The 26,475-nt window shown below is 38.8% G+C and overlaps 1 protein-coding gene across 2 annotated transcripts in view; it reads right to left on the bottom strand.

Annotated features, from left to right (window-relative positions):
* The window catches only part of prkcea (protein kinase C, epsilon a), a 90,170-nt gene that overhangs the window by 56,201 nt on the left and 7,494 nt on the right, over positions 1–26,475 (bottom strand). The window contains exons 1-2 of one of the 2 annotated variants that reach the window (XM_063002862.1): positions 2,711–2,749; positions 1,962–2,025 (exon numbers count right to left, since the gene is read on the bottom strand). In XM_063002862.1, the coding sequence (XP_062858932.1) occupies positions 1,962–2,025; positions 2,711–2,725 (79 nt within the window). In that variant the 5' untranslated portion in view covers positions 2,726–2,749. Of the gene's footprint in view, positions 1–1,961; positions 2,026–2,710; positions 2,750–26,475 lie in introns of those variants that run through there. The other variant, XM_063002861.1, reaches the window with a different exon arrangement.

The following is a 26,475-nucleotide window of genomic DNA, read 5'->3' as shown; positions in this document are numbered from 1 at the left end:
GAACTTGGAAGTGAGTACTGCAACTGAAGAAAGATTATTTTTCACATGCTGTGCTGAGATGTTTTTTCTCCTACCCACACAATTCCACTTAAAGTTATAGAACTCACAGTTGTATGTACCCTTAGAAGTGCAGACATTTGGCAATCCATGTTGTTTGGTGCTTGAAAGTCACCACCCTCATCAACACAAGCCATTTGATTCCATTTTTATAAAGTTTGCATACCTACATTCTTAATTGTATGCACCTATTAGCAATTAGTTTATCTGACACATACTTACTGGGCAGTTGTAGCCTAGTGGTTAAGGTACTGGAGTAGTAACCAAAAGGTCGCTGGTTCAAGCCCCACCACTGCCAGGTTGCCACTGTTGGGCCCTTGAGCAAGGCCCTTAACCCTCAATTGCTTAGACAGTATACTGTCACAGTACTGTAAGTAACTGCCAAAAATTTAAATGTAAATGCAAATGTACTGGGTAACACGGTGGTGCAGCAGATAGTGTGGGTGAAGCACAGTACCTGAGTTTAAACATCACCTCTGGTTGTGTGTGAAAATTTGTGAAGAGGCATGTTCTCCTTGTATTGGTACTGGCTTCCTCCAAGTACCAAAAGCATAACGAAAAGATAGTACAGACTACTATAAACCGCCTCTAGTTATAAATGAGTAACTCCCAAGATGTTTATCTGTCTTTTACACGGTGTATTTGGGTTGGCTCTGGATATACCTGTATTTGGATATACTGGATCCTGATCAGGACAAAGCAGATAGAAATTATGAATGAACAAATGATAACTGTAATTTTAGTGATGTACGTACAACAGTGAAACAAAGATAGCATAGTCTTTACTTGTCATAAGGATGGTAAGCCAGGATGGTAAGGATGGTTTGCACCACCTGTTTTTTGCCAAACATAAAAGTTCAATCTTTATCTCATCTGACTAGAGAATAGCCAGGATTAAGGATTAAGGTTTGTGCTGATCTCCATCCATTATAAAATTGTTGGCCACTGCTGCCCTGGGGACACGCTAAGCTAAGCTAAAAATACTGTTTTATATCCTTGCTCTGATCTATGCCTTGCTATAATTTGATTTCAGACAGCTGCAAACAGTGCCTTGAACTTCATGGCTTATTTTTGTCCTTATAATACAGTGTATATTGTGGGCCATAAACCCAGGTGTGTGCTTTTACAAATTATGTCCAATCAATTTACACTGTGACAGGTGGACTCCAATTTGGGTGTCTGAATACTTGTAGGAGATTATCCTCGATAAACAGTAACCATGTTTTCACTTCCTTATTTTTGTATATTATGTGTAGATTTAGACTGATAAATCAACAACAGCATGCAAAAAAACAGGGGAATACTACAGTGATTTTTGAAAGACAAGGTAATTCATCTTTTTATTAAACAAATACAAGACTGATGGTGATTTTTAGTGAGTAAAAGAAAATATAAACTTCAGAGCAAACCCTAATGAGCAAAATATGTGTGATTTTGATATTGCGAAAGTGATATGTGGTAGATAATCAGATTTGCTTTAATGCGCAGGAAGTGTGTGTGTGCTGGTCTGCAGTCGAGTGCTGCAATAGTGTGTGGGAACACTTCAGGTTGCTCAGACAGTATGATCCTCACAGTTCCGGCACCCACACACACTCTCAGAGTTTAAAAGAGTGGGATTTCCCTGCAGGTCGCTGACACTTTTACCATTATACTGGCACAGTTAGTACCAACATACTCTGTTCTTCTAATGCTTATGCATCAGCAGGTACAGGGAAACAAACTGTGAAACTTTACTGCAAAACCACACAGCATCAGAGCAACAAGATAAAGTCAGAATTTGGTAAGGAAATGACTCACTGAATTTCAAAGTCAAGGGCATCAAACTCTAAATCTTCCTTATGATACAATTTAGCATGTGATTTAAGTTATTAAAGAGTCTGTGCTACTGGAGGCTTTAGTATTACCTTCACTAGAGGATCCTGAGAGGTCAATTATGACGTAGACTTTACCCTCAGGCTCCAGGTCGATCTGAGGAAAAAACACACAAAGCGATGAGAGATTAGAGGACATGTACTCTTGATACAAATCATTCTCAATGATGGATTAAAATATTATATCGTCACTATTACTTAAAAGCAACGTCCACAGAAAATTTTTATTGCTATTTCTACTATATATTCAAAGAACTGGACATCCCTCTTAATGATATAATCTTCAGAAAAAGTGGATATGTACCAATGTTTCATTAGAATGTTTAATGGCAATTTAAAATACATTCAACAAAAAAATTGAAATGTCAACATACATGCAGTCATTACAAAAATCAAATTCATGTGAGTTTCTTGCACCTGTCTGATGGTAGTTTCTTTTACTCTTCCACTGTAAATCTATTAAGCTCATAAATAGTTGCAGGGTCCCTTTTCCCAATAGCAGATTTCAGCTCTCTCCAAAGATTTTCAATTGGATTGAGATCAGGACTCATTGCTGGCCAGTATATAGATTAAATTTTTTTCCTTAGACCAATTTTGTTTAATTTAAACCTAGTTTTGCAAAGCAACGCAGCACCTCAGCAAAGCAACGCAGCACCCACGCAGCATGGATCCTCCACCATGTTTCACTGTAGGTAGGATGCACTTTTCCTTATAGGCTTAATTTCATTGTCTATAAACACAACGCTGGCATGCAATGCCAAAGAGCTCTAGTTTAGTTTTACCTGTCCATGGAACATCTTCCTAGAAGGATTGTGGTTTGTCTGTTTAGGTTTTGGCAAAGTTTGGTCACTCTTCTTTATGCCTTTTTTAAACAGTGGGGTCCTCTTAGCCTTCGGGCTCTTCTTTGGGTGTATGTGGTTTCTTTGCCACATTTTGAACCCCCATTGTAGGATTCTCTCATCAGTTTTCCTCTTTCCATCATGTCATGCAAAGTTCTTTTATTTTCCATGAGTAGCAAATCCTTATATGGGGATATTAGCATTTCTGGTCTGCTCAGACATCTCTCTTGTCTTTGCCATTGTAAACCAAAAACAGAAAATAAAACAGGTCTTCAAATCCCCATTCATAGGCTAATTAAAGTCATGTGAGTACTGACAAGGTAGAGACAGGTGTCTAATTTCTAATCAATTACAGGTTAGTCCTTAGTTTTTAACTTAACAAAGGTGTCTTTAATCATGCCCTGGCATTGTTTTTATGTGTGTGTATATACAGTATATTTACTGTATAAAAAAATAAAGATACTCAATTATTAGCATGATAAGCAGAACAAATGAACATAACATTTTCCTTAAAAACTAAACCAAACAAAACTATAGACAACTGTTGCTGAGAATTCTAGCGAGGATAACTGGCCCTCCACCGTGTCACTCTTAATTATTAGAAAAAACACTAGCACACTTAAGATGTTTAAAAGCTATTGTCAACAGAAATTGAAAAAAACTGCAGTTAAGGTACTGGATTTGTGATCAGAAGTCAAGCCCCACAACTGCCAAATTGCAATTGTTTGACCCCTGAAAAAGCTATTGACCCTTAATTGCTTGCAGTGGTCACTGTAAGTTGCTTTGGATGAAAGCATTAGCTAAGTGCTGTAAATGTAAAAGGTGTTTTGATGTGGCCAATGACAATCCATCAGTTTGAGTCAGTGTGGTGGATGTCTGTGCTTGCCTTCACCGTTCCAAATTAGCAGCTGCTATGATTGTGGAGGCTTAGTTACTTGGTGAGATCTGGCAATGACTCAATTCAGAGATGATGTTCAGAGGTTAAATGGGAGATTCTAATAAAATACCATAAAAAACCTTCTTTCCCCGATATGCACATTCTGTAAAAATAGTCTGTACATTTGAATCATTATCTAATCCGGTACAGCAAAACGGTAACAGGATGACTATTTCAGTTTTTGTTATCATGCCATATATCCTACCATGATACACAGAATCTATTTTTGCGCTCTTTGTAGACAACCTGAGTGAACTTTAGAAACTCTGCATGAAGTTTGCTCATGTTTTATAACTCTGCATCAGATCATTTACACCGCCTAAGCAGCCCACGCGAGCCCTGTGCCCAGCTGAGCATCGGCGCCCACCCTATATTCAGCACAGTGCTGAACAGATGAGGCACTAGAAGCTGAGGCTCCACACTGTCAGGAAGCTACTGTTTAATCTCATTATCCAGTGTGTAGCAGTCAGAGAAAGAGAGTAAAGAGAGGAGAGGGGGATGGAGGGAATGAAGCCTGCAGCATGTCCAGTAGCTGTTGATGGAAGTTTGGGGGGTCAGGAAGACTCGGTTAGAGTACATGTAGTCTTTCGTTTTAAACAGAATACAACATAATTGTCAATGAATTTCTTAATGTTTGGGAATTATTTGTAGTTGCTGCTCCTGATTTACAGTTTAAGCTGTTGCTGCTGGTACCCACAGCAACCTTTCACCACATCCCTGAACTTAAAGTATTTCATAAAATATACATTGACTATAGAGGACTTGTCAATATAAAGAAGGGACACACCAATTTGGGCTAAATATGCATTCAAAATAAAAATGAAATAAATATTAGCTACTGTTAAGCTTTATAGACAAGCATGTTCCCTTCTTAATACCTTAAAACAAAGCAAATTAGGAATTCTGGACTACCTTATGCAGTCATGGCTTATGAAATGAAATGCAAATTTTAACCAATTTCTGACAGTAGCCAATAAACCTATTTGATTATTAAAGTATTATTTACATTTGTTTCTGTTCGATATAGAACTACAGCTAGCTGCACATCTGTAGGCAGGGCACAGGGTGAAAATGTGTATTGAATTGGCCCATATGAACTGAGAGAGTGTCGAATTTCTGCTGTGTCAAATTTCAGCAGAAACAACTCCTTCACTTTCACTCCATATAAAGCTCTCAGTTTTAAATCATTTGTCAGCTGTTGGATATTCATCTAATGACCTTTAACCCAATGGAATTAATTAAAGAATCACAGATTTATCAGTTAATCATTAACATATCTAACTAGAAATCAATATCGGTGCTGTATAAAGACATTAAATGAGCATGCCCAAAAACCTAGCAGTGTGATATGAAAATACGGGTCAAACTGATTACTTTCAAAATATCTATGTAAAAATGTTTATACAGTATAGGTATAGTATATGTAATTTAAGCTCAATACTCAAACCAGTAAAACAAAAAGCACCCTATTTCTTCTATTAAGTACATTACTGATTAGATTGCTGATGTAAAAAAGTATATAAAAGATTTGTAAATAATACAAAAGCCTTGTTTATTCTTGGTCAGAAGTTTACTTATGAGTGGCTCCCAAGCACTTCTAGCCAAGCATAAATTAGCCTTCAGTGTGCCAGGCAAAACCACCTAGTGCAGGCGTGAATCTTTTATGACTAAAATAATTCAATATGAGAATCAAGCTCTGATTTATAATGACATGTAAAATCACATGCACATAAATACTAGCTCAAAGTTGGACTGTTAGCAGTTTCTTTGGAAGACATAGTACATGTTGACAGGATATGGCAAAACCCCAATGTGTTATCTTAAAAAAAATGCCCCAAATCAGAGAAACATATTTTTAATTGATCAAAAATATGCAGTAGGAAAATGGCATAAAGTAACATAAAACTGCTCTATGTGACTATAAATGCAGTATTAGTACTGCCACATCTATCTCTGCTCATTGTTGGATTGTATTTTAATTAAGGTGGTTTTAGTTATGGCAAACCAAGCCTTCCTTTCTTATTGATTCTTAGCGTTTATCACATGATTGGCGGAACACAATGTACTGGATACTCCTTTTTGCTTTCATTTTTTGCCACAATGAGTTCACCACACCACACCGCATTACACAAATGCAGTCAATGACTTAAATGAATGGGCTTCAATGATGCAAATTTACAATTGGACACCATTTTCTGACCATCTGAAGCATAAGATAGGCTTTACAAAAAGGGTTCTTCGGTATTTCCATATTGATTATTGACTCAAGGAAGAACTGTCTCTACAGTACATTATAAACTCTCTAAGGGATTTAAAGATTTTGCTGTTCTAAGGTTTCCCCAGAGATACTAACTAAAAATCCTTTTAGGGTGCAAGCTGGAACTTTTTGAGTATATATACGTAGAGATGATTTCTTCTTAAATGGCTTTCTCATGGGGATTAACCACAGAATTATTGAAGCTGCTGGCTGAAACTTTTTTCCAAACATGTATGTTACTAACTAGAGAACCATTCAAAGAGTCAAAGTGGACCTTTTTAAAGGTAAAATTATTACTTGCTATATCAAGTTATTTCCTTTACATTACAAGCTTTGCTGTGTTCATAAGCTCAATAGGACATTGTGTATGTGTTAGGGTTGGTATGTCTCCTCATGCAAACATATACAAACTAAATGTACAAATAATATGATTTTTTTTAAAACCTTTGTTTTTAAAAATGTGTATGTAGAGACTTTTATTTCTCTGTGATTTAACAGTTCCCCTAGAGAAACTAACCAATCAATCATGTAGGGTGCTAGATGGAACGGTGTTTGGAAAGTTATTTGTTTTGTGCCTTAAGAGTTTTACCAGATGGACAAACCAAACAGCTATTTATGGTGCAAGTTAGAACATTTTTGTAGTGTGTATTAAGAGGCTATTTTTCCAAACTTTGGGAGTTTCCACCTACTAAGGAACCACTGAGGGTACTAAGTGAAACCCTTTAGTAAAAGTGTGCATGGAAATGTTTTACTTGCTTTAACTGTTTCCATAGTTGGTTATACCAAAGAACCATTTAGGGTGCTAACTTGGTCCTTTTTTAGAGTGTATGTAGAGACTCGATCCCCCTAGATGGATTACCAACAAACCATTTAAGGTGCTCATTGTAACCTCTTTTAAAAATGTGTAGAAACATCGTTTCTCCCAGTTTAAGAGAAATGTATTGCAGGAAATGCTACATAAAAATGAAACTGACAGCCCACAAGCAGTTGATGATGTCATCTTGGGAACAAACTGGATGATGACATCTCTTTTATCCTGCAGCACAAATTTGCTCCCCCCCGCCTCCTTCCTGTGATGGCCATGTTGAAGAGGCAGCAGCTGAATGGAATTTGATGACGTCTCTGAGGTGCCACTAAATATAGCAGAGGAAGGAAAAGCCTTAGTGTGTCTGAGTGTGTGTGTGTGTACGTGCGCACTTGCCTCACATGTGCAATTTTCTCTGATGATACTGTCCCTATAAAAGAAAGTAAATGCTCTGCAGCCAAACAATGTTGGCAGGACACACTTGAGATTCTCTGGCTCTGTTCGAGAGTGTGTGCTGTAAGGGTATAAATGACTAAGCCCCCATTGTTACTTTTATTAGAAGATATGGGAGACCAGCAGACAGTTAAAGTAAAGTTGTACCAATCATCCTCTTTTGGGCCAATTTGCTTTATCATTTGACTTAAGCTATTCCGCTAGGTTGAGAGGGTAGTGTGAAGATATTGCAATACTTAACAATCAAAGCAAAAACATCAAACATCAAACCTGGTTTATTAAGAGAAACTCACAAGAAGCAACACAATGCGATTGTTCATGGTTAAATGATGCAGAAGGGTGTAAAAATGTGGAACATAAGCAGAACAAGGGGAACAGAAAAAAAGATTGATAGGAATAAAGATGTCTACACTTCATTAATCACTACAAAGCAGATGATGGTTACATACTAAACAGTCAACCTCATATAATTTGATTTGTGAAGATCTTCTGTTGATGCTGTTTATAAACTTTTACTATCTTATTTTATACGTGCTGTTAGTGACAACTACTGTACCCTGTACTTTACAAGGCTTCAACATCAATTAACACTTGCATTTTCACTGAGGTTAAGAAAAGGTTTATATAAGCTTGTTTACTGAATCAAACAAAAATAGAATCTGCTTAAACAAATACAAATGCTCATTGCAATGTACTTTATGTTAAATGTCGTGTGAAATCTGATTTTTGATTCAGTTTATGATTTTATTTGTAAACTGTTTTCTCAACTGATATGCACCAAGTTTTAAAGCTATGTGCCTTAAGCAAAGCAAAATACAAATTGTATTTCGGGAAAGATCGTGACATTTTGTAAAATATAATAAAAACAACATATGTGATTGGTTAATTCTCTAAAATTTGAATTTGACAGCTGCAGCACACTCAGAAAAGGTTGGGATAGGGTGAAATGAGTATTTAAGTTACAGTAAGCAGGTGAATTGGTCACAGGCAAAGGTATCATGATTAAAAATAAAAGGAAGATCCACCAAAGACTCAATGATTGCAACAAAGATGGGAGTAGCTCAGCATTTTGACAATTCTTTCCTTCGACATGGTACAATCAGCTCATAAAGAACATTCTCAATGCAACATTGCAAAAAATGTGTTCATTTTCCATCTAATGTACATAATACTGTGAAAAGTTCAGGGAATCTGGAAAAACTTTAGTCCTTGTAAGGCTGCAAACCATTAAATGTATGACATTTAAGCCCTCAAATAACACTGCACGAAGAATGTCATGCTACTGTGATTTAAGTATTTATTTATTAGGATTTTAACGTCATGTTTTGCACACTTTGGTTACATTTATGACAGGACAGGTAGTTACTGGTTACACAAGATTCATAAGTTCACAAGTTTAATGTCAAACACAGTCATAGACAATTTTGTATCTCCAATTCACCTCACTTGCACGTCTTTGGACTGTGGGAGGAAACCGGAGCTCCTGGAGGAAACCCACACAGACACAGGGAGAAGACAGACACAGGGAAAACATGCAAACTCCACACAGAAAGAACCCGGACTGCTCCACCTGGAAATCGAACCCAGGTCATGCTACTGTGATAAGCACAGGTTTTGTGTCAGTAACCTGACTATATTTCAATAATATGCATGAGATCATAATAGGTTCCAGCTTTATGGCCATCTTAAAAAAGCATTAAAAAGCTAGATCTGATTAAAGTCAGTATCCTTGGAGATCAGCGTGTCCTGAATCAGCAGATAGGAAGAGATTATTTAACACAGGGTAATAATGACGGCCTTGTAAAAGTACCAGATTATCTTGATAATATTTTCAGTTCTGGGAGGAAGAAAACCAAAAAAGATCATGGTTGTGCTATACTAACGGGCATTAAGGTTTACTTTGTAAATAGGCTTGCTTGTAAAAAGAAAACTCATATATGGTTTATATCCAAATGCCAGCACAGGAGCACAGCTGAGAAGCTGTAAATACTAAGTGAGCATAGTGACAGACCTATCAATCAGCTGATTTGTATCTACTGTATAATGCAGAGCACTGCACTATTACACAGGGGTTGACATCATACACACACACACACACACACACACACACAAGAGTGAAACGGGGTAAGGGAACCTGTATGTACACATACCTGTATGTGGTATTTTAGCAAAAGTTTAATTCATGCATAAATCTGATCATTTTTATACATTTAATAGCTGCTCTCTCCTGATCAGGGTTATAGTGGGACCAGCTATCCACTGAAACAATCAGTTAAGTGCAGCCAATTCATCTGTGTTTCTGGTAGATGGGAGGAAATTAAAGTACCCAGAGGAAACCTGCACATGTAAGAAGGACTATGTGATGATACATGAAAAATAATTAATCAATAAGGTCATATACAAATAAATCTGTCCTGGTCAGTCTTTAAAACCAGCAGATTTTTGCTGCAAACATGCAGTCAGGACTCAGCAGATGTATTATGCTTAAATGGGCTGATTTGTGTAATGAGCAGCAGGGTGGCACAGCTGGTAGAGTGGGTGATGCAAAGCAACATGGACCTAGGGGATCTAAAATATTTGTGGATAAATGTGATCTTTCCTCTGCATTATGCATAGCTTAGCTGCACGCCTACATTAAAAGCATTTTTGGCTGCTGATTGGAAAAAAATTGTTCTGCAAATATTGTCAAAACTGATTGATTTGTGTGAATTTGGAAATGCACTTTCTGATGGGACTGAACATTATTCCGGTTTATTATTTTTTATTAGCATTTACATATTTTTTTTTATATTGACACCATGTTTTATCACTCAGCTCTAGCATATGGGCAGGTCGACATGTAGCATATCGAATGAGCCTGTGGGTCTGTGTTTGTTCATGTGTGAGAGGGATAAAGGAAAGGATAAGCTGGGAGACAGCAGCAGATCCTCTTATGCAACACTCTGCAGCTCATTATCTTCCCCAGCAGCTCCGCTCATATACATACATACATTCAGCGCTGAGAAATAATTATTCACCCATTTTTGTTTTTTAATACACTGTTGGTGCTTTATTCACAATAAATTTACAAATTGTTAAGGTTTTACAAACTGACATTGATAGAGAAAAATATGTCATTATACTAAAAGACAGACACATTTAGTAAGATTCTTAGCCCTCATTTTGATTGGTCGAGAAGATTTCATTCAACAAAAAGCAAACACCTTAAACATCCTAGTCTGTGCAATGGGTTTGATAATCCTTAAAAGGAAAGGTTTCTTGAAAATAAGCATACTGCATCTTTAAATAAACTTTAAACCTCCTTCCACAGAACTGAAAAACTGCTAAAAAGATGACAGCACTCATCAGTTTGTGTGTGTGTATAAATACATGTTTACTAGGGCAGTTTAAAACAGACTAAAATGCTATACACCGATGAGGAATAACATTATGACCACCTTCCTAATGTTGTGTTGGTCCCCCTCTGCTGCCAAAACAGCCCTGACCCATCGAGGCATGAACTCCACTAGACTCCTAAAGGTGTGCTGTGGTATCTGGCACCAAGATGTTAGCAGCAGATCCTTTAACTCCTGTAAGTTGTGAGGTGGGACCTCCATGGATCAGACTTGTTTGTACAGCACATCCCACAGATGCTCAAATGGATTGAGATCTGGGGAATTTGGAGGCCAAGTCAACACCTCAAACTCATTGTTGTGCTCCTCAAACCATTCCTGAACCATTTTTGCTTTGTGGCAGGTCGCATTATTCTGCTGAAAGAGGCCACAGCCATCAGGGAATACTGTTTCCAAATTTCAAATTTCATACCGCCCAGCCCTAATGTGTATACAGTGTATCACAAAAGTGAGTACACCCCTCACATTTCTGCAAATATTTCATTATATCTTTTCATGGGACAACACTATAGACATGAAACTTGGATATAACTTAGAGTAGTCAGTGTACAGCTTGTATAGCAGTGTAGATTTACTGTCTTCTGAAAATAACTCAACACACAGCCATTAATGTCTAAATGGCTGGCAACATAAGTGAGTACACCCCACAGTGAACATGTCCAAATTGTGCCCAAATGTGTCATTGTCCCTCCCTGGTGTCATGTGTCAAGGTCCCAGGTGTAAATGGGGAGCAGGGCTGTTAAATTTGGTGTTTTGGGTACAATTCTCTCATACTGGCCACTGGATATTCAACATGGCACCTCATGGCAAAGAACTCTCTGAGGATGTGAGAAATAGAATTGTTGCTCTCCACAACGATGGCCTGGGCTATAAGAAGATTGCTAACACCCTGAAACTGAGCTACAGCATGGTGGCCAAGGTCATACAGCGGTTTTCCAGGACAGGTTCCACTCGGAACAGGCTTCGCCAGGGTCGACCAAAGAAGTCGAGTCCACGTTTTCGGCGTCATATCCAGAGGTTGGCTTTAAAAAATAGACACATGAGTGCTGCCAGCATTGCTGCAGAGGTTGAAGACGTGGGAGGTCAGCCTGTCAGTGCTCAGACCATACGCCGCACACTGCATCAACTCGGTCTGCATGGTCGTCATCCCAGAAGGAAGCTGACGCACAAGAAAGCCCGCAAACAGTTTGCTGAAGACAAGCAGTCCAAGAACATGGATTACTGGAATGCCCTGTGGTCTGACGAGACCAAGATAAACTTGTTTGGCTCAGATGGTGTCCAGCATGTGTGGCGGCGCCCTGGTGAGAAGTACCAAGACAACTGTATCTTGCCTACAGTCAAGCATGGTGGTGGTAGCATCATGGTCTTGGGCTGCATGAGTGTTGCTGGCACTGGGGAGCTGCAGTTCATTGAGGGAAACATGAATTCCAACATGTACTGTGACATTCTGAAACAGAGCATGATCCCCTCCCTTCGAAAACTGGGCCTCATGGCAGTTTTCCAACAGGATAACGACCCCAAACACAACCTCACAAGATGACAACTGCCTTGCTGAGGAAGCTGAAGGTAAAGGTGATGGACTAAACCCAATTGAGCACCTGTGGCGCATCCTCAAGTGGAAGGTGGAGGAGTTCAAGGTGTCTAACATCCACCAGCTCCGTGATGTCATCATGGAGGAGTGGAAGAGGATTCCAGTAGCAACCTGTGCAGCTCTGGTGAATTCCATGCCCAGGAGGGTTAAGGCAGTGCTGGATAATAATGGTGGTCACACAAAATATTGACACTTTGGGCACAATTTGGACATGTTCACTGTGGGGTGTACTCACTTATGTTGCCAGCCATTTAGACATTAATGGCTGTGTGTTGAGTTATTTTCAGAAGACAGTAAATCTACACTGCTATACAAGTTGTACACTGACTTCTCTAAGTTATATCCAAGTTTTAGTTCTATAGTGTTGTCCCATGAAAAGATATAATAAAATATTTGCAGAAATGTGAGGGGTGTACTCACTTTTGTGATACACTGTATATATATATACAGTGTATCACAAAAGTGAGTACACTAGGTCTATATATATACAGTGTATCACAAAAGTGAGTACACCCCTCACATTTCTGCAGATATTTAAGTATATCTTTTCATGGGACAACACTGACAAAATGACACTTTGACACAATGAAAAGTAGTCTGTGTGCAGCTTATATAACAGTGTAAATTTATTCTTCCCTCAAAATAACTCAATATACAGCCATTAATGTCTAAACCACCGGCAACAAAAGTGAGTACACCCCTAAGAGACTACACCCCTAAACGTCCAAATTGAGCACTGCTTGTCATTTTCCCTCCAAAATGTCATGTGACTCGTTAGTGTTACTAGGTCTCAGGTGTGCATAGGGAGCAGGTGTGTTCAATTTAGTAGTACAGCTCTCACACTCTCTCATACTGGTCACTGAAAGTTCCAACATGGCACCTCATGGCAAAGAACTCTCTGAGGATCTTAAAAGACGAATTGTTGCGCTACATGAAGATGGCCAAGGCTACAAGAAGATTGCCAACACCCTGAAACTGAGCTGCAGCACAGTGGCCAAGATCATCCAGCGTTTTAAAAGAGCAGGGTCCACTCAGAACAGACCTCACGTTGGTCGTCCAAAGAAGCTGAGTGCACGTGCTCAGCGTCACATCCAACTGCTGTCTTTGAAAGATAGGAGGAGTGCTGTCAGCATTGCTGCAGAGATTGAAAAGGTGGGGGGGTCAGCCTGTCAGTGCTCAGACCATACGCCGCACACTACATCAAATTGGTCTGCATGACTGTCACCCCAGAAGGAAGGCTCTTCTGAAGTCTCTACACAAGAAAGCCCGCAAACAGTTTGCTGAAGACATGTCAACAAAGGACATGGATTACTGGAACCATGTCCTATGGTCTGATGAGACCAAGATTAATTTGTTTTGTTCAGATGGTCTCAAGCATGTGTGGCGGCAAACAGGTGAGGAGTACAAAGATAAGTGTGTCATGCCTACAGTCAAGCATGGTGGTGGGAATGCCATGGTCTGGGGCTGCATGAGTGCAGCAGGTGTTGGGGAGTTACATTTTATTGAGGGACACATGAACTCCAATATGTACTGTGAAATACTGAAGCAGAGCATGATCCCCTCCCTCCGGAAACTGGGTCGCAGGGCAGTGTTCCAGCATGATAATGACCCCAAACACACCTCTAAGACGACCACTGCTTTATTGAAGTGGCTGAGGGTTAAGGTGATGGACTGGCCAAGCATGTCTCCAGACCTAAACCCAATAGAACATCTTTGGGGCATCCTCAAGCGGAAGGTGGAGGAGCGCAAAGTCTCGAATATCCGCCAGCTCCGTGATGTCGCCATGGAGGAGTGGAAAAGCATTCCAGTGGCAACCTGTGAAGCTCTGGTAAACTCCATGCCCAGGAGAGTTAAGGCAGTTCTGGGAAATAATGATGGCCACACAAAATATTGACACTTCAGGAACTTTCACTAGGGGGTGTACTCACTTTTGTTGCCGGTGGTTTAGACATTAATGGCTGTATATTGAGTTATTTTGAGGGAAGAATAAATTTACACTGTTATATAAGCTGCACACAGACTACTTTTCATTGTGTCGAAGTGTCATTTTGTCAGTGTTGTCCCATGAAAAGATATACTTAAATATCTGCAGAAATGTGAGGGGTGTACTCACTTTTGTGATACACTGTATATACATACATTACATAGATAACCTCAACCTTACAGAAGCCATCCACTGTCTGAGACAGCCACATATCTGCAGGCTGTCCACACTCCCTCAGTAGAATACCAAGTAGATTACTATCTATTCACAAATCTATAAAAAAAGATTTGCGGCACAAAAAGAAACTAAACATGATTACAGACATTTGTGGCGATGATTATTTGTTTAGTCAAGTTTATCATTTGAACCTCACAACAATCCTTAGAAAACTGCACTGTCAAATGTTAGGCCAGTACATAGGGCAGGATCAGATGTGACATAAGGGAGATACACATGCTCAGTTCTTATAGCTAGTGTACTAACCATGCGCTAATTCACAATTTCCATTGCACAGTACCCTACAGTACTCATTTATATCCAGAACTATCCGCGCACTGGCTAATTTGCTGTTGCCCGTTTCGAATTGCATAAGGATACTCGTGAAAGTAAGAGCTGATGGTGAGGCTGTGACGGCATTTCCCACCAGATGCTAAAAGCAAATACACCATGGTAACTGTAAACAAAAGCAGTAGCAACAACAAAACAATTTTCAGTTTGCCCCAGTTTGTTTCATATTGCATTTTAATTTTTTATTATTACCATTATTACCCTTATTTTTTACATTCCTAGGCAATACTGTACTATATACAGTCATTGTAATCAAACTTGTTGATTAATAATCAATGAAAACTTATCGGTACTTTTTGTAAGTTTAAACAGTGTTTTCTGTGTGTGTGTGTGTGTGTGTGTGTGTTACTAAGGATCATCTGCAGAGTTTAAACACAGGCAGGAGCTGCTGCCACTGCTGTTTGCCCATCTGTACACCCTGCTCACTTTTGTTTGTTCCAATTCTAGGAAACACACAGATCATTCAACCTAGTCACTACTCTCTGCTCTGTCCGTCTTTCAGCACTAATCACTACTGTACAAACACATCAACAAACCACATAATACATAAACACACACACACTTCCTCATGCCAAATAACTTTAGTTAATTTATACAGTGTCTTTCAGCATTTTAAATGTCTGTTTTAGTGGATACTGGGTAAGCAGCTAAGCTATATTTATACACATATGTCAATGGCTTAAAACATAACAGAACATAACAGAATCACAAAATTAATTAAGACATACAGTAAAAGTCATGAGTTGAGATAAACTTGAAGGGGACATGTAAGTCATGGTGCTCTTGTTAATTTAATGGCTTCTGTGACCATTTTGGAACCCACAAAAATCTTACATTTAATGGATTTTTAAAAGAAAAGTGCCACATTTCATGGCAGTCATTAAATAACACTCATAAAATGAATGACAGAATAAATGGAAGCTATAATTCACAGCACCCCCCTGCATCAACAGAATCAGTTGGCATTTTTCCAAACTCAGTTACCTGAGTGTTTTAGCTTTAGCTTTAGACTTCGACATCTTGGGCATTTTGTCTAACCGATTGCTAATGAAACCGAGCATCTTTAAAGTTTGCTGAGTTTATAAAGTAAAAAATGAACTGTACATAGACAAACTATCGGGGAAATAATTTACTGGCTTGTTCTTAATATATAAATATACATATATCCTGACTTCAGCGTGTCCGATTGAATTCTGCTTCCTCTCGATGCCGATCCCCGCTCCGACTGAGGAAAATGAAACTAACACACGCCCCCTCCGACATGTGTGCAGTGGCCGACTGCATCTTTTTGCGGATTAGCTTTGTGTACGGAGAGCCACACCCTGATCAACTCACTCCCTGTCTTTGTGAAGGCGCCATCAATCAGCCAGCAGAGGTTGTATTTGCATCAGCCATGAGAGAGTCCCTATCTGGCTTTCCACCCTGTATGAACAACAAGCCAATTATTGTTCATATAGCCGCCAAGCCTGCCGAATGGCAGAGCTGAGTTTCGAACCGATGAGTTCGAAATGTCAGCTCTGGTGTGCTAGCGTGTTTTACCGCTGCGCCACCTGAGCGGCTCTGACTTGTTCTTTTGAGGTGCAGCACAGAGATGATCACGTGTGTAGAGAAGCACACTTTCCTTTCAGTATGCATTTCCCAAAGGGACAAAATGCACTCAATACGTAAACGCATGCATCAAACACTGTCAGCACACTACACCACAGAAAAGTCTGTTACACTACCTTAATTGCCGTACGATTGCTAGGACCACTTTATATTGTGCCTCATATTTCATATGCTATGCGAATGTAAATTGTTAAATCACTTAACACAAACCTTAAATTTCTAATTTTACAACAAAGCTAGGTCAATACAGACATGATTAGACAAGTCTGATGCAGAGTAAATCCATTGGACATTGGATTGGGAGCCAGGTCATTTTGATTTTGCATTAGTGACCTCACAAATGCTGGTCTGACAAATTAGACACAATTTCAAAAAGATATATTAACGCCTTACCAAAAAAAAAGAGAATCGGAGATGGCCACTTCCTTTGATGCCTAAGGTTTCGAAAAAGGATGTTCACCAAGCTTATGGTCAGGTGTCCACATCCTTTTGTCATATAGAGTACCAATGACAAAATACTCTGGTTATACTAACCACTCTTTCAAAAGCATGTGTAAAAATACTTTAGTGCCCAAGAACAGTGGCTACATTGGCATTATGTAGTGCAGCTGGCTGTTAGTTTCATCCTAACCAAATGAACTGTTGCAGTAAGACTAAGATTTCATTTTCGACAAAATGAAGGGTGAGAAAGGAGGTAGGAGAGAATGAGAATGAGCCCATGAGAATAAGAATAGTGTGATTGAAAATGCTCTCGTTTCCACTATGCATATGGGAAATTAAAAATAGATCCAGGCAATGAAGACAGCCTTAAACACATATACTGCTCAGTTCTTAATAAAACACCACCATAATTTCACCAACCCATCCATTGTTTTTTCTCCATATCCTCCTCCTCAAAGTACCCCCTCCCTTTCACTTTCTCCCTTCATCCATCCATGCATCCAGCTCTTATTTTCTTCCTCGCTCTCGGACAGTTTCAGCTCAGTAACAGTCCTCCCACGTCCATCTGTCAACAGCACACTCTCAGTACGAAGGAACGGCAGCGCGCCTGCAACCCATTCACACTCACACTCTCACTGAGGGATCCACACCACATTTGTAGACTAACATGCACATGTTCAGTGCTAAAACACACTGATTGAAATTGGCTGAGCTTTATGAATTATTAATGAGCGAACACAGCAGGACTAATTCTGCATAATTCATGACAGAAAGCAATAATGTGATCTTTTGAAGTTCTGATTGAATATGTGTTTGTATAAATACTTGTTCCTGTGAGGCACAAAGGTTTTAATTCTGTAAATAACACAAAACAGATGATGACAAAATAAAAACTGTGAATGAGAGGTAGGCACAACCAAGGCTAGGCCTGGCTAATATGATGATACTCAGTGGCTACCAGTATAGGTTTGTCTCTGCTGTTTATTCGGTCATATCAAATTTAAAATCAATTTGTTTGATTTGTGTGGCATGGTGGTTTGGTGGGTAGCACTGTCCCCTCACAGCTAGAGGGTTCTGGGTTCGATTCCCTGGTAAAGCAGTCTGGGTCTTTTCTGTGTGGAGTATGCATGTTCACCCCGTGTCTGCATGAGTTTCCTCCGGTTTCTTCCTACAGTCAAAGACATGCAGTTAGGCTAACCTAAGTGTGTAAGTGTGAGTGTGTGTGTGTGTTTGTTTGGCCTGTGATGGACTGGCAACCTACCATATTTCTTTTGCCCAGTGAAGCCTACCCACCACAACTGAATAGGATAAAATAGTAGTAAAACAAACAATAAATGAATGCTTGTTTTGTTTTAATCGCCTGTCTATTAGTAACACTACATTTTTTAAAGAAACCAAGACTATATAATTTGGCTTTACTATATGGCCACATGTATGTGGACACCTAACTATTTGCTTGTTGGCTACCCCATTCCAAGACTTAGCCATTTATAGAGTCTTCTTACTTACTGCTATAACAAAATTTACTGTTAATGTTACTGGATTGTGTTCTGACTCTTTAGGTGGCCCTACAATTAATTGATGGGGTTTAGGCAAGATGAGTGTGGGGATAAGACTTAATTATTCCAACCTCCATGCTCTACTGTTGTTTTAAAACACTGTGGTATCAATCACTCCCTTGTTTACAGTCTTTCTGTTACTGCCACCAATGTCAAACTTGGATTCATCATAAAAACGAACTTTTCTCCAGTCATCTTCTCTGAAGTGTTTGTAACTCTTGTTTGGCTGGAATCACTCGCTCTTTATTCAGCACATTCTGTATCTATTCAGAAGTTACTGCTCTGTCACTCAGTGAAAAAGCTTCATGTATTAGTCTTTTAATGGTGTGGTGGCTTTGGATCATTTGTATCCAAACCACTTTCAGCAGGAGGTGTAAGTGTGAACGCTTTAAACTATTCAGTGATCAGTTGAAAGAAAGTGGGTATAAAAGTGTGTAGCAATGTCATACATGTGTCATACGTCACTTTTTATATATAAAAAAGTGTGTAGCAATGCCATACATGTGTCATACGTCACTTTTTATATATAAAAAAGTGTGTAGCAATGTCATACATGTGTCATACGTCACTTTTTATATATAAAAAAGTGTGTAGCAATGCCATACATGTGTCATACGTCACTTTTTATATATAAAAAAGTGTGTAGCAATGTCACACGTGTCATACGTCACTTTTTATATATAAAGAAGTGTGTAACAATGTCATACATGTGCCATACGTCACTTTTAGTTATTTTGGTTAAGTTGTAAATTTGTGAGTGTGAACACTAAGCAAACTGAGACTAAAATGTAACAATCTATCAATTTCTTGTTTAGTCCGGACCAAGGGAACTGAACTACAAGTATAAACACAATCTAAAAGTGCCATGCACTGCGATATGACTCTGAGAAAGTCCCTCTTTGCTGATCATTTGTATCCAAACCACTTTCAGCAGGAGGTGTTGGCAAGGTGTTTAAGGGTGTTTTTATACTTGTCAGCTTTGGTTTGATTACAACGAACCCCGGTGTGATTGCTGTGTTAGAGTAAGTGTGAATGCTTTAAACTATTCAGTGATCAGTTGAAGGAAAGTGGGTATAAAAAAGTGTGTAGCAATATCACATGTGTCATACATCCCTTTTTTTTTTACTTATTTTGGTTATTTTGTACATTTGTGAGTGTTAACACTAAGCAAACCAAGACTAAAACGTTACAATCTATCATTTCCTTGTTTGGTCTGGACCAAGGGAACTGAACTACAAGTGTAAACACAACCTAAAAGTGCCATGCACTGCTATATTAGAAACCTGCAGATTAGCCATGATATGACTTAGAGAAGGTCCCTCTTTGCTGAGAAAAACTGTTTGAACTTATTGCATATTCACTTAATTCTGATGGCATATTTCCCACTGTCTCAATGCACTGCTAAAACCTGAAGTGTGATGTTTATAATAGATAGACAATGCTGTACATTTTTTAGGGTTCTAATGTGTAGATCAAATCTACCCGAGTGTCTGCTGAACATTGCTTTCATAGAAAGGATAAGAGTCAATACAATGTGTTTAAAATAACTGACATGGTCACTTTCACAGTTGTGCTTGCTTCGTTTTAGCAGTGCCAAATAGGAAATTAACATTCAGTCAAATTGTTATACTGATTATTCAATCTATAATTAAACACTGTATAAAATATATGCCAACAAACATTGTGGTTTTGCTTTGATAGGCAGAATTTACTTTCTGTAAAAGTGTGTGTGTTCTTACAGGTAAACAGAATAAATCTTTCAGAGGTCATTGGGTTGATTAGTTCTAAGCATGCCAATGTATTTATCACTTTCTATGATCTTTTTGGTTTGTTGATTCATCAGGATTTATTGACATCCTGTGTGCTTCTGTGTGTGTCTGTGTGAGAAAGTAAGAGATAGTGTGAAAGTAAGAGATTGTGAGAGAGAGCTGGAGCTTATGGTTTTAGAACTAAAGTTTAGATACAGTTTAATTGAAGTTGCATTTAAGTCAAGTTTTGAATGATAACCTCATAAATATTATTTGCTATTGCTAGTGACGTATACATGTGCATACAGAGGTAGGCGAGCAGCTTGCTGAGTGTACCTGTATATAAGAGTGGAAGAGCAACTGACATTAAACTGAGCCTGTTTATTACACTCATTAAACTAGTGATCACAGCCACATGGTTTATAATGAATTTGGGATGTTACACAGACAAAGAAGGATGACTGGATGACTTAAGAAAGCTGAAAAGCATAGTTAAAAATGCATGAAAATGTCTTTAAAACAAATATGTTAATATATTTTGTAACTTCTTTCAAACCCTGAAATGCTGTGCTTATCATCTTTATTAATCCACAATTCATATTCTAACTTTAAATTTAAGAAAATAAATAACGCTACATATTGTGTAACATGGGAAAATAAATACCATTTTATAATATTCAAACATCACAGCAACATTCCTAACAAGCTATTACAAAATACTGCAGATATCATACTGTCACCCACTACTTTTAAACCACTGACATTGTTATCTGCAAAGACAAGCCACTGATTTGTATAATAAAATAAGTGAGATGAATATTACTCCTTCCCCTTTCTGTTCTTAAACAAATATTTATTTTCTGCTTTGCATTTATAATCAGTAACTGGTTTACCCTAATCAGGGTCACAATGTACACCGACAAGGCATAACATTATGACCACTGACAGGTGAAATGAATAACACTGATTATCTCTTCATCACGGCACCTGTTAGTGGGTGGGATATATTAGGCAGCAAGTGAACATTTTATCCTCAAAGTTGATGTGTTAGAAGCAGGAAAAATGGGTCAGGGCATCTTCAAAACTGCTGTTCTTGTGGGGTGTTCCCGGTCTACAGTGGTCAGTATCTATCAAAAGTGGTCCAAGGAAGGAACAGTGGAAAACCGGCGACAGGGTCATGGGCAGCCAAGGCTCATTGATGCACGTGGGGAGCGAAGGCTGGCCCATGTGGTCCGATCCAACAGACGAGCTACTGTAGCTCAAATTGCTGAAGAAGTTAATGCTAGTTCTGATAGAAATGTGTCAGAATACACAGTGCATCACAGTTGCAGGGCTGTTTTTGCAGCAAAAGAGGGACCAACACAAAATTAGAAAGGTGGTCATAATGTTATGCCTGATCGGTGTATGTGGAACACTAGGAGAAGGGCAAGACTATAACATGGACAGGACATTAAACCATCACATGGCATCACACTGACTTTGTGCCTTTGAGTAATTCAGAGCAGTAAATACACCTTCTGGCATGTTTTTGGAAGGTGGATCGTAATATCTGCAATTCAGTGGCGGCTGCTGGTCTTTCAAAGAGGGGAAGCTCATTGTCGGCTTACATCATAAAATTTGTCAATTTATTTATACATAAATTCTGCCCTCCGTTCCTTTTCAAGAAAATGGCCTGAAATGGGTTGCAGTTCGTCTTTCGACTTCACTCGCAAAATCCGCGATGGGACTGAAGCTCCCAGTGATTAAGTGATGGTGTAGAGATCAAAATAGCTGTCAATCAAAACGGGATTCAGCCTTTCGACTGATCCTCCAATCATCTTGCAGAAGCTCAGCGTCCAGACCCGCCCACAGCTCCATTCACCCCCAGAGGCGCTCAATCGTGGCATTTATCCAATGACCGGCGAGTTTCGAAGCAATGAAAAAAACTTTTCCATGCAGTCCCATTGAAGTGAATAGATGCTCAGTTTCTACGGGCAAATGCATTGACGCTACGGGAATGTATGAAAAGTTCGAGTCAGTCGATTTGTGATAAGTAGCTGATTCTGAACGAACTCGTCCTCGAGATGAACGTGTTCTAACGCATTTGTAGTCAATGAAATGTTAACACAACTGTACATATTGACCATTTAATTTTTGCCATTTTAGGGGAAGCTGAGCTTCCCTTGCAGTCTTAGAGAAATCGCCAATGCTGCAATTATACTCTCTTAAACTTCACCTAGTATGCAACAGGCAACATTATGGATCAAACAGCAAGCAAATGCTTTTTTTTCCCTTTCTTTTCTGGATTTTTCCTCCTTTATCTCCAAATATAGCCATTGCCAGTTTTTGATTATGAATCTGCTGCTGCTTGCAAAACCCCTGTTCCGATCAGGGAGAACCGGACCACTACACGCCCCCTCAGACACATGTTTAATCATGTTAGACTGCTGCAACACCTGAACACTCCAGCCTATTCTGTTGAGCCATCAAAAGCCAAACAATTACTATGTATAAAGCCCTACTAAATTCACGATTTCACGGATTTTTAAAGAAAAGTGCCACATTTCACAGCACTCATTAAATAACACTCATACATTGTATTATAGAATCACTGGAGGGTACAATACACAGTCAGCCTACCTTAACAGCTCCTTCTCAAAGACCAAAAATTCGCGCCCGTGTTTTGACCACCCCCCCGCGTCCACAGAATTGGTTGGCAGTTTTCTAAACTCAGTTACCTGAGTAGTATTTTAGCTGCTTTAGACTTCGACATCTTGAATATTTACTCTAAACGATTTTTTTATGTAACCGTCTTTAGAGTTTGCTGAGTTTATAAAGAAAGAAAGAAACTGTACCCAAACAAACATCAACAGGGAGATGATCACGTGTATAGAGAAGCACACTTTTCCTTTGACTATTGAATCCCCAAGGAGACAAAGTGCACTTAGTACATAAACACATACATCAAACATTGTCAGGACACTACACCACAGAAAAGTCTGTTACACTAATGTAATTGCTGTATGATTGCTAGGACCTCCTCATACTGCATATTGCTCCCCATATTTCATACGCTACATGAATGAAAATGTTATATTTCAGGGAAACTGCTCATTTCACGAGAAACAGCTCATTTTACGAGAAACAGCACATTTCATGGTCCGTGACACAGTTTTCACGACTGTAAATTAGGTAGGGCCTTAACTATGTACTACAATTCTTGGGTTTGCTAACAATGATTTCAAATATCAGTATTTTTGCCATATCACCCACCCCTGTGTGATAAAAAACTTGACTGTGAACGATCATGGTTAAGTGTAAAGAACTGCCTGTCAGCTTACACCCACACACACATACACACACAGTCTGGTGGTTGCATGTCTGGGTGGACGTGTCAAAGTGCTTTTTGAATAGAGTGATGAGAGTCACCAGGCCTGTTAGAAATTCCCTTAGAGATGATGATAGCACTGATGAAGATGCCTGGCTCGCTTGCCTGATCGGAATGCAGCACATGAATGCAATTGTTGTCTAAGATGTGGTTTAGTGGTTCGAGCTTGCCATGTTTAATGTCCCCATTTGTCTCAATGCTGCATTATCTCTGTCTACTACTTACTATATGTACATTTATCTCATTTTTATTTTTCATCACTGCATATTTATGTACATCATTGTCATCTCCTTTAACCAGTGAATATTCAGTTAAACTCATTGCTAACAGAGCATAAAATCAACCAAACAATGGAAGCAGAATAGGTTATAAAAAAGATCTTGGTGACTCTCAGTGCAGACTTTCAGTGTGGTTTAGTCATCAACTGTGCATGCATTTATCATGAGATAGTAATGTCTAAAAGCAATGACTGCCCGGCTGTAAAGCTGTATGCCGCAAAAGCTCACAAACAGCTCATAAACACAAAGTGCTCAAAAATAACAGATAAACATGGTCGGTCCTAAGTGGCAAACATTAATTAACACTTTGGAAACCTTCACCAGTACTGTATTGACTGGTCAAGCTGCAACATGCAAGCTTAAAAACGACACGTTTTGAGTGTTCATGGGTCACTTTAAAAGATGGTTTGAGAGGTGTGTGTTTGTACGCAATCAGGTCGCTCATACATTAACACTGGCATACGCATTTGTATGTCATCATTATTGTTTTTTTACAGTTAAAGTGAGATCCACAAGCTCTAAGCAACAGTACTGCCAGCATGTGACGGTGGCACCAACAGGACTCTCATTAGCACTTATACACCCCCACACTGAGAGAAAGAGCTTGATAGCTAGACTAATTAAAGGTCAATCCATCAAGCTTTTACCTCAAAGCTATCCAATCCATTAGTTTTAGATCTAAAACATTAATTACACAATGAATTGATAAAAAAACAATTAACAGAATTTACAGAAACATACTGAGAAACTGGCTTTGCTTGTTTTTCACCTCATAAGCAAAATTCTTTATGAAATAATAAACTTACAATTTTCAATACCATATCTTTAGAATCTTTATAACAAAGGTTATTCAGGTTTAAATCTGCATGTTAACCACTTCACAGAATATGTGTTGTGTTAATAGCTAAATTAATATCAGGTGTGCTAAGGTAAGAATAGAAGCAAAATCGTCAGCTGGAGATTTCATAAAGACTAAAGCTAATGAGAACAGGGAGGCAATATCAAAACCAGCTATTCAAGTGGTTCTTACTGTATACAGTAATGTTACTGGGGGAATGTCTTACAAATTTGAATGTTGTAACAGGGATTGATAATTACTCATTTGTCAGTCATCAGTTAATCATAAACATTCATAGGGTACATACATACATTATTATTAGTTCATTATTATTACATTGGGAGCAAAGCTGCAGAAGCTCTGAAATTGAGATGATGTGCAGAAATCTGACTCAGCATAAATTTGACACCTGCAGTAAACGTTTACAACTCTGCTGTTATGCTGAATTATGTACTCTGTCTCTAAGCATGCTGTAGTTCTAAGTTTAACAAGGAAACCTTATTCATTAATTCATTGTCTGTTTATCCACCCTGTATTTTGGTCAGGGTCGCAGTGGGTCCGTTTCATAAGGCAAAACTGTCTTATGCTGCTCTCTTTGTTTTTATCTTAATTATTCTTGATGTTGATGTACTATTTTGATTTTGTACTATGATTTGTATGGTGTATGTACGTATTTGTTTTGATTATTTGTCTTATGTAAAGCGTCTTTGAGTATCTTGAAAAGCGCTATATAAATAAAATGTATTATTATTATTATTATTAAAAGACAGGAAACACCCTGGACAGGTCGCCAGGCCATTACAGGGCAGACAGACAGACACAAACACACACACACACACACACACACACTGTGTACCTCCCACAACTCTAATTAATTGTTTCAATTGTTAACAACAAAAATATTATGAGCTAAATCATAAACAGGGACACTATTAGACACTACTGAGTCTTAAAAAAACATTAAAGTTACTTAAATGGGCACTCTGGTAGCGCAGCGGTAAAACACGCTAGCTCACCAGAGCTGACATTTCAAACTCGTCGGTTCGAAGCTCAGCTCTGCTATCCGGCAGAGGGGGTAATTCTTCATAACTGATGCAATTACGACCTCTGCTGACTGACTGATGGCACCTGCACAGAGACAGGGGATAATGTGATCAGGGTGTGTCTCTCCGCACACAAAGCTGATCCACATATGAACCCCTGCGAGGTGAAAAGATGCAGTCGACTACTGGACGCATCAAAGGGGGCGTGTGTACGTCACAGCTCTTCTCAGTCAGGGTGGAGATTAACATCAGTAGAGAGGAGGCGTAATGCAATCGAACTTTTCAATACAACTAGATTGGGAGGAAAATTGGGGGGAAATGAAAAAGAAAAGTTACTTAAAATTAACATTTTTGTGTAAACAAAGAGGAAAGTGAATTTACAGATGAGTGTTTCCTGTTCTTATTTGCATTTCAGATACTGTCAATACTTTCCTGGAATTGATAAGAAGGAGCATAAAAAGGAAATAATGCATTTGGTAGGATGAAAGCACAGCAATAATAAACTGACTGGAAAAGAGGATCCTGGTTTACCGCACCTTTATTGCAATAAGCATCCGGAGCACACTGACAGCACTGACACTGAGAAAAAAACTCCACTTTTTCAATAAAGCTGAAAATTCTTTTTTTAACATCTTAAACATGCATTTAAGTATATTCATATGGGTTAAAGGGAGGGATGTGTGAAAATATACTTCGGCAAGGTGAGGACTTTTATTAACACCCAGCATCGACAAGCTGTACTTCGAAAAGGGGGTACCATTTGTTGCCATAGCAACCCTTGCCAAAGAGGAAGAAATGGATAGCGCTCACAGCTTAGCCTGCCACATTTAAGCAGAAGAA

The sequence above is a fragment of the Trichomycterus rosablanca genome, chromosome 10 (genome assembly GCF_030014385.1).
Source record: "Trichomycterus rosablanca isolate fTriRos1 chromosome 10, fTriRos1.hap1, whole genome shotgun sequence".
In the NCBI taxonomy this organism is placed as follows: Eukaryota; Metazoa; Chordata; class Actinopteri; order Siluriformes; family Trichomycteridae; genus Trichomycterus; species Trichomycterus rosablanca.
This window is presented reverse-complemented; position numbering and strand designations above follow the sequence as displayed.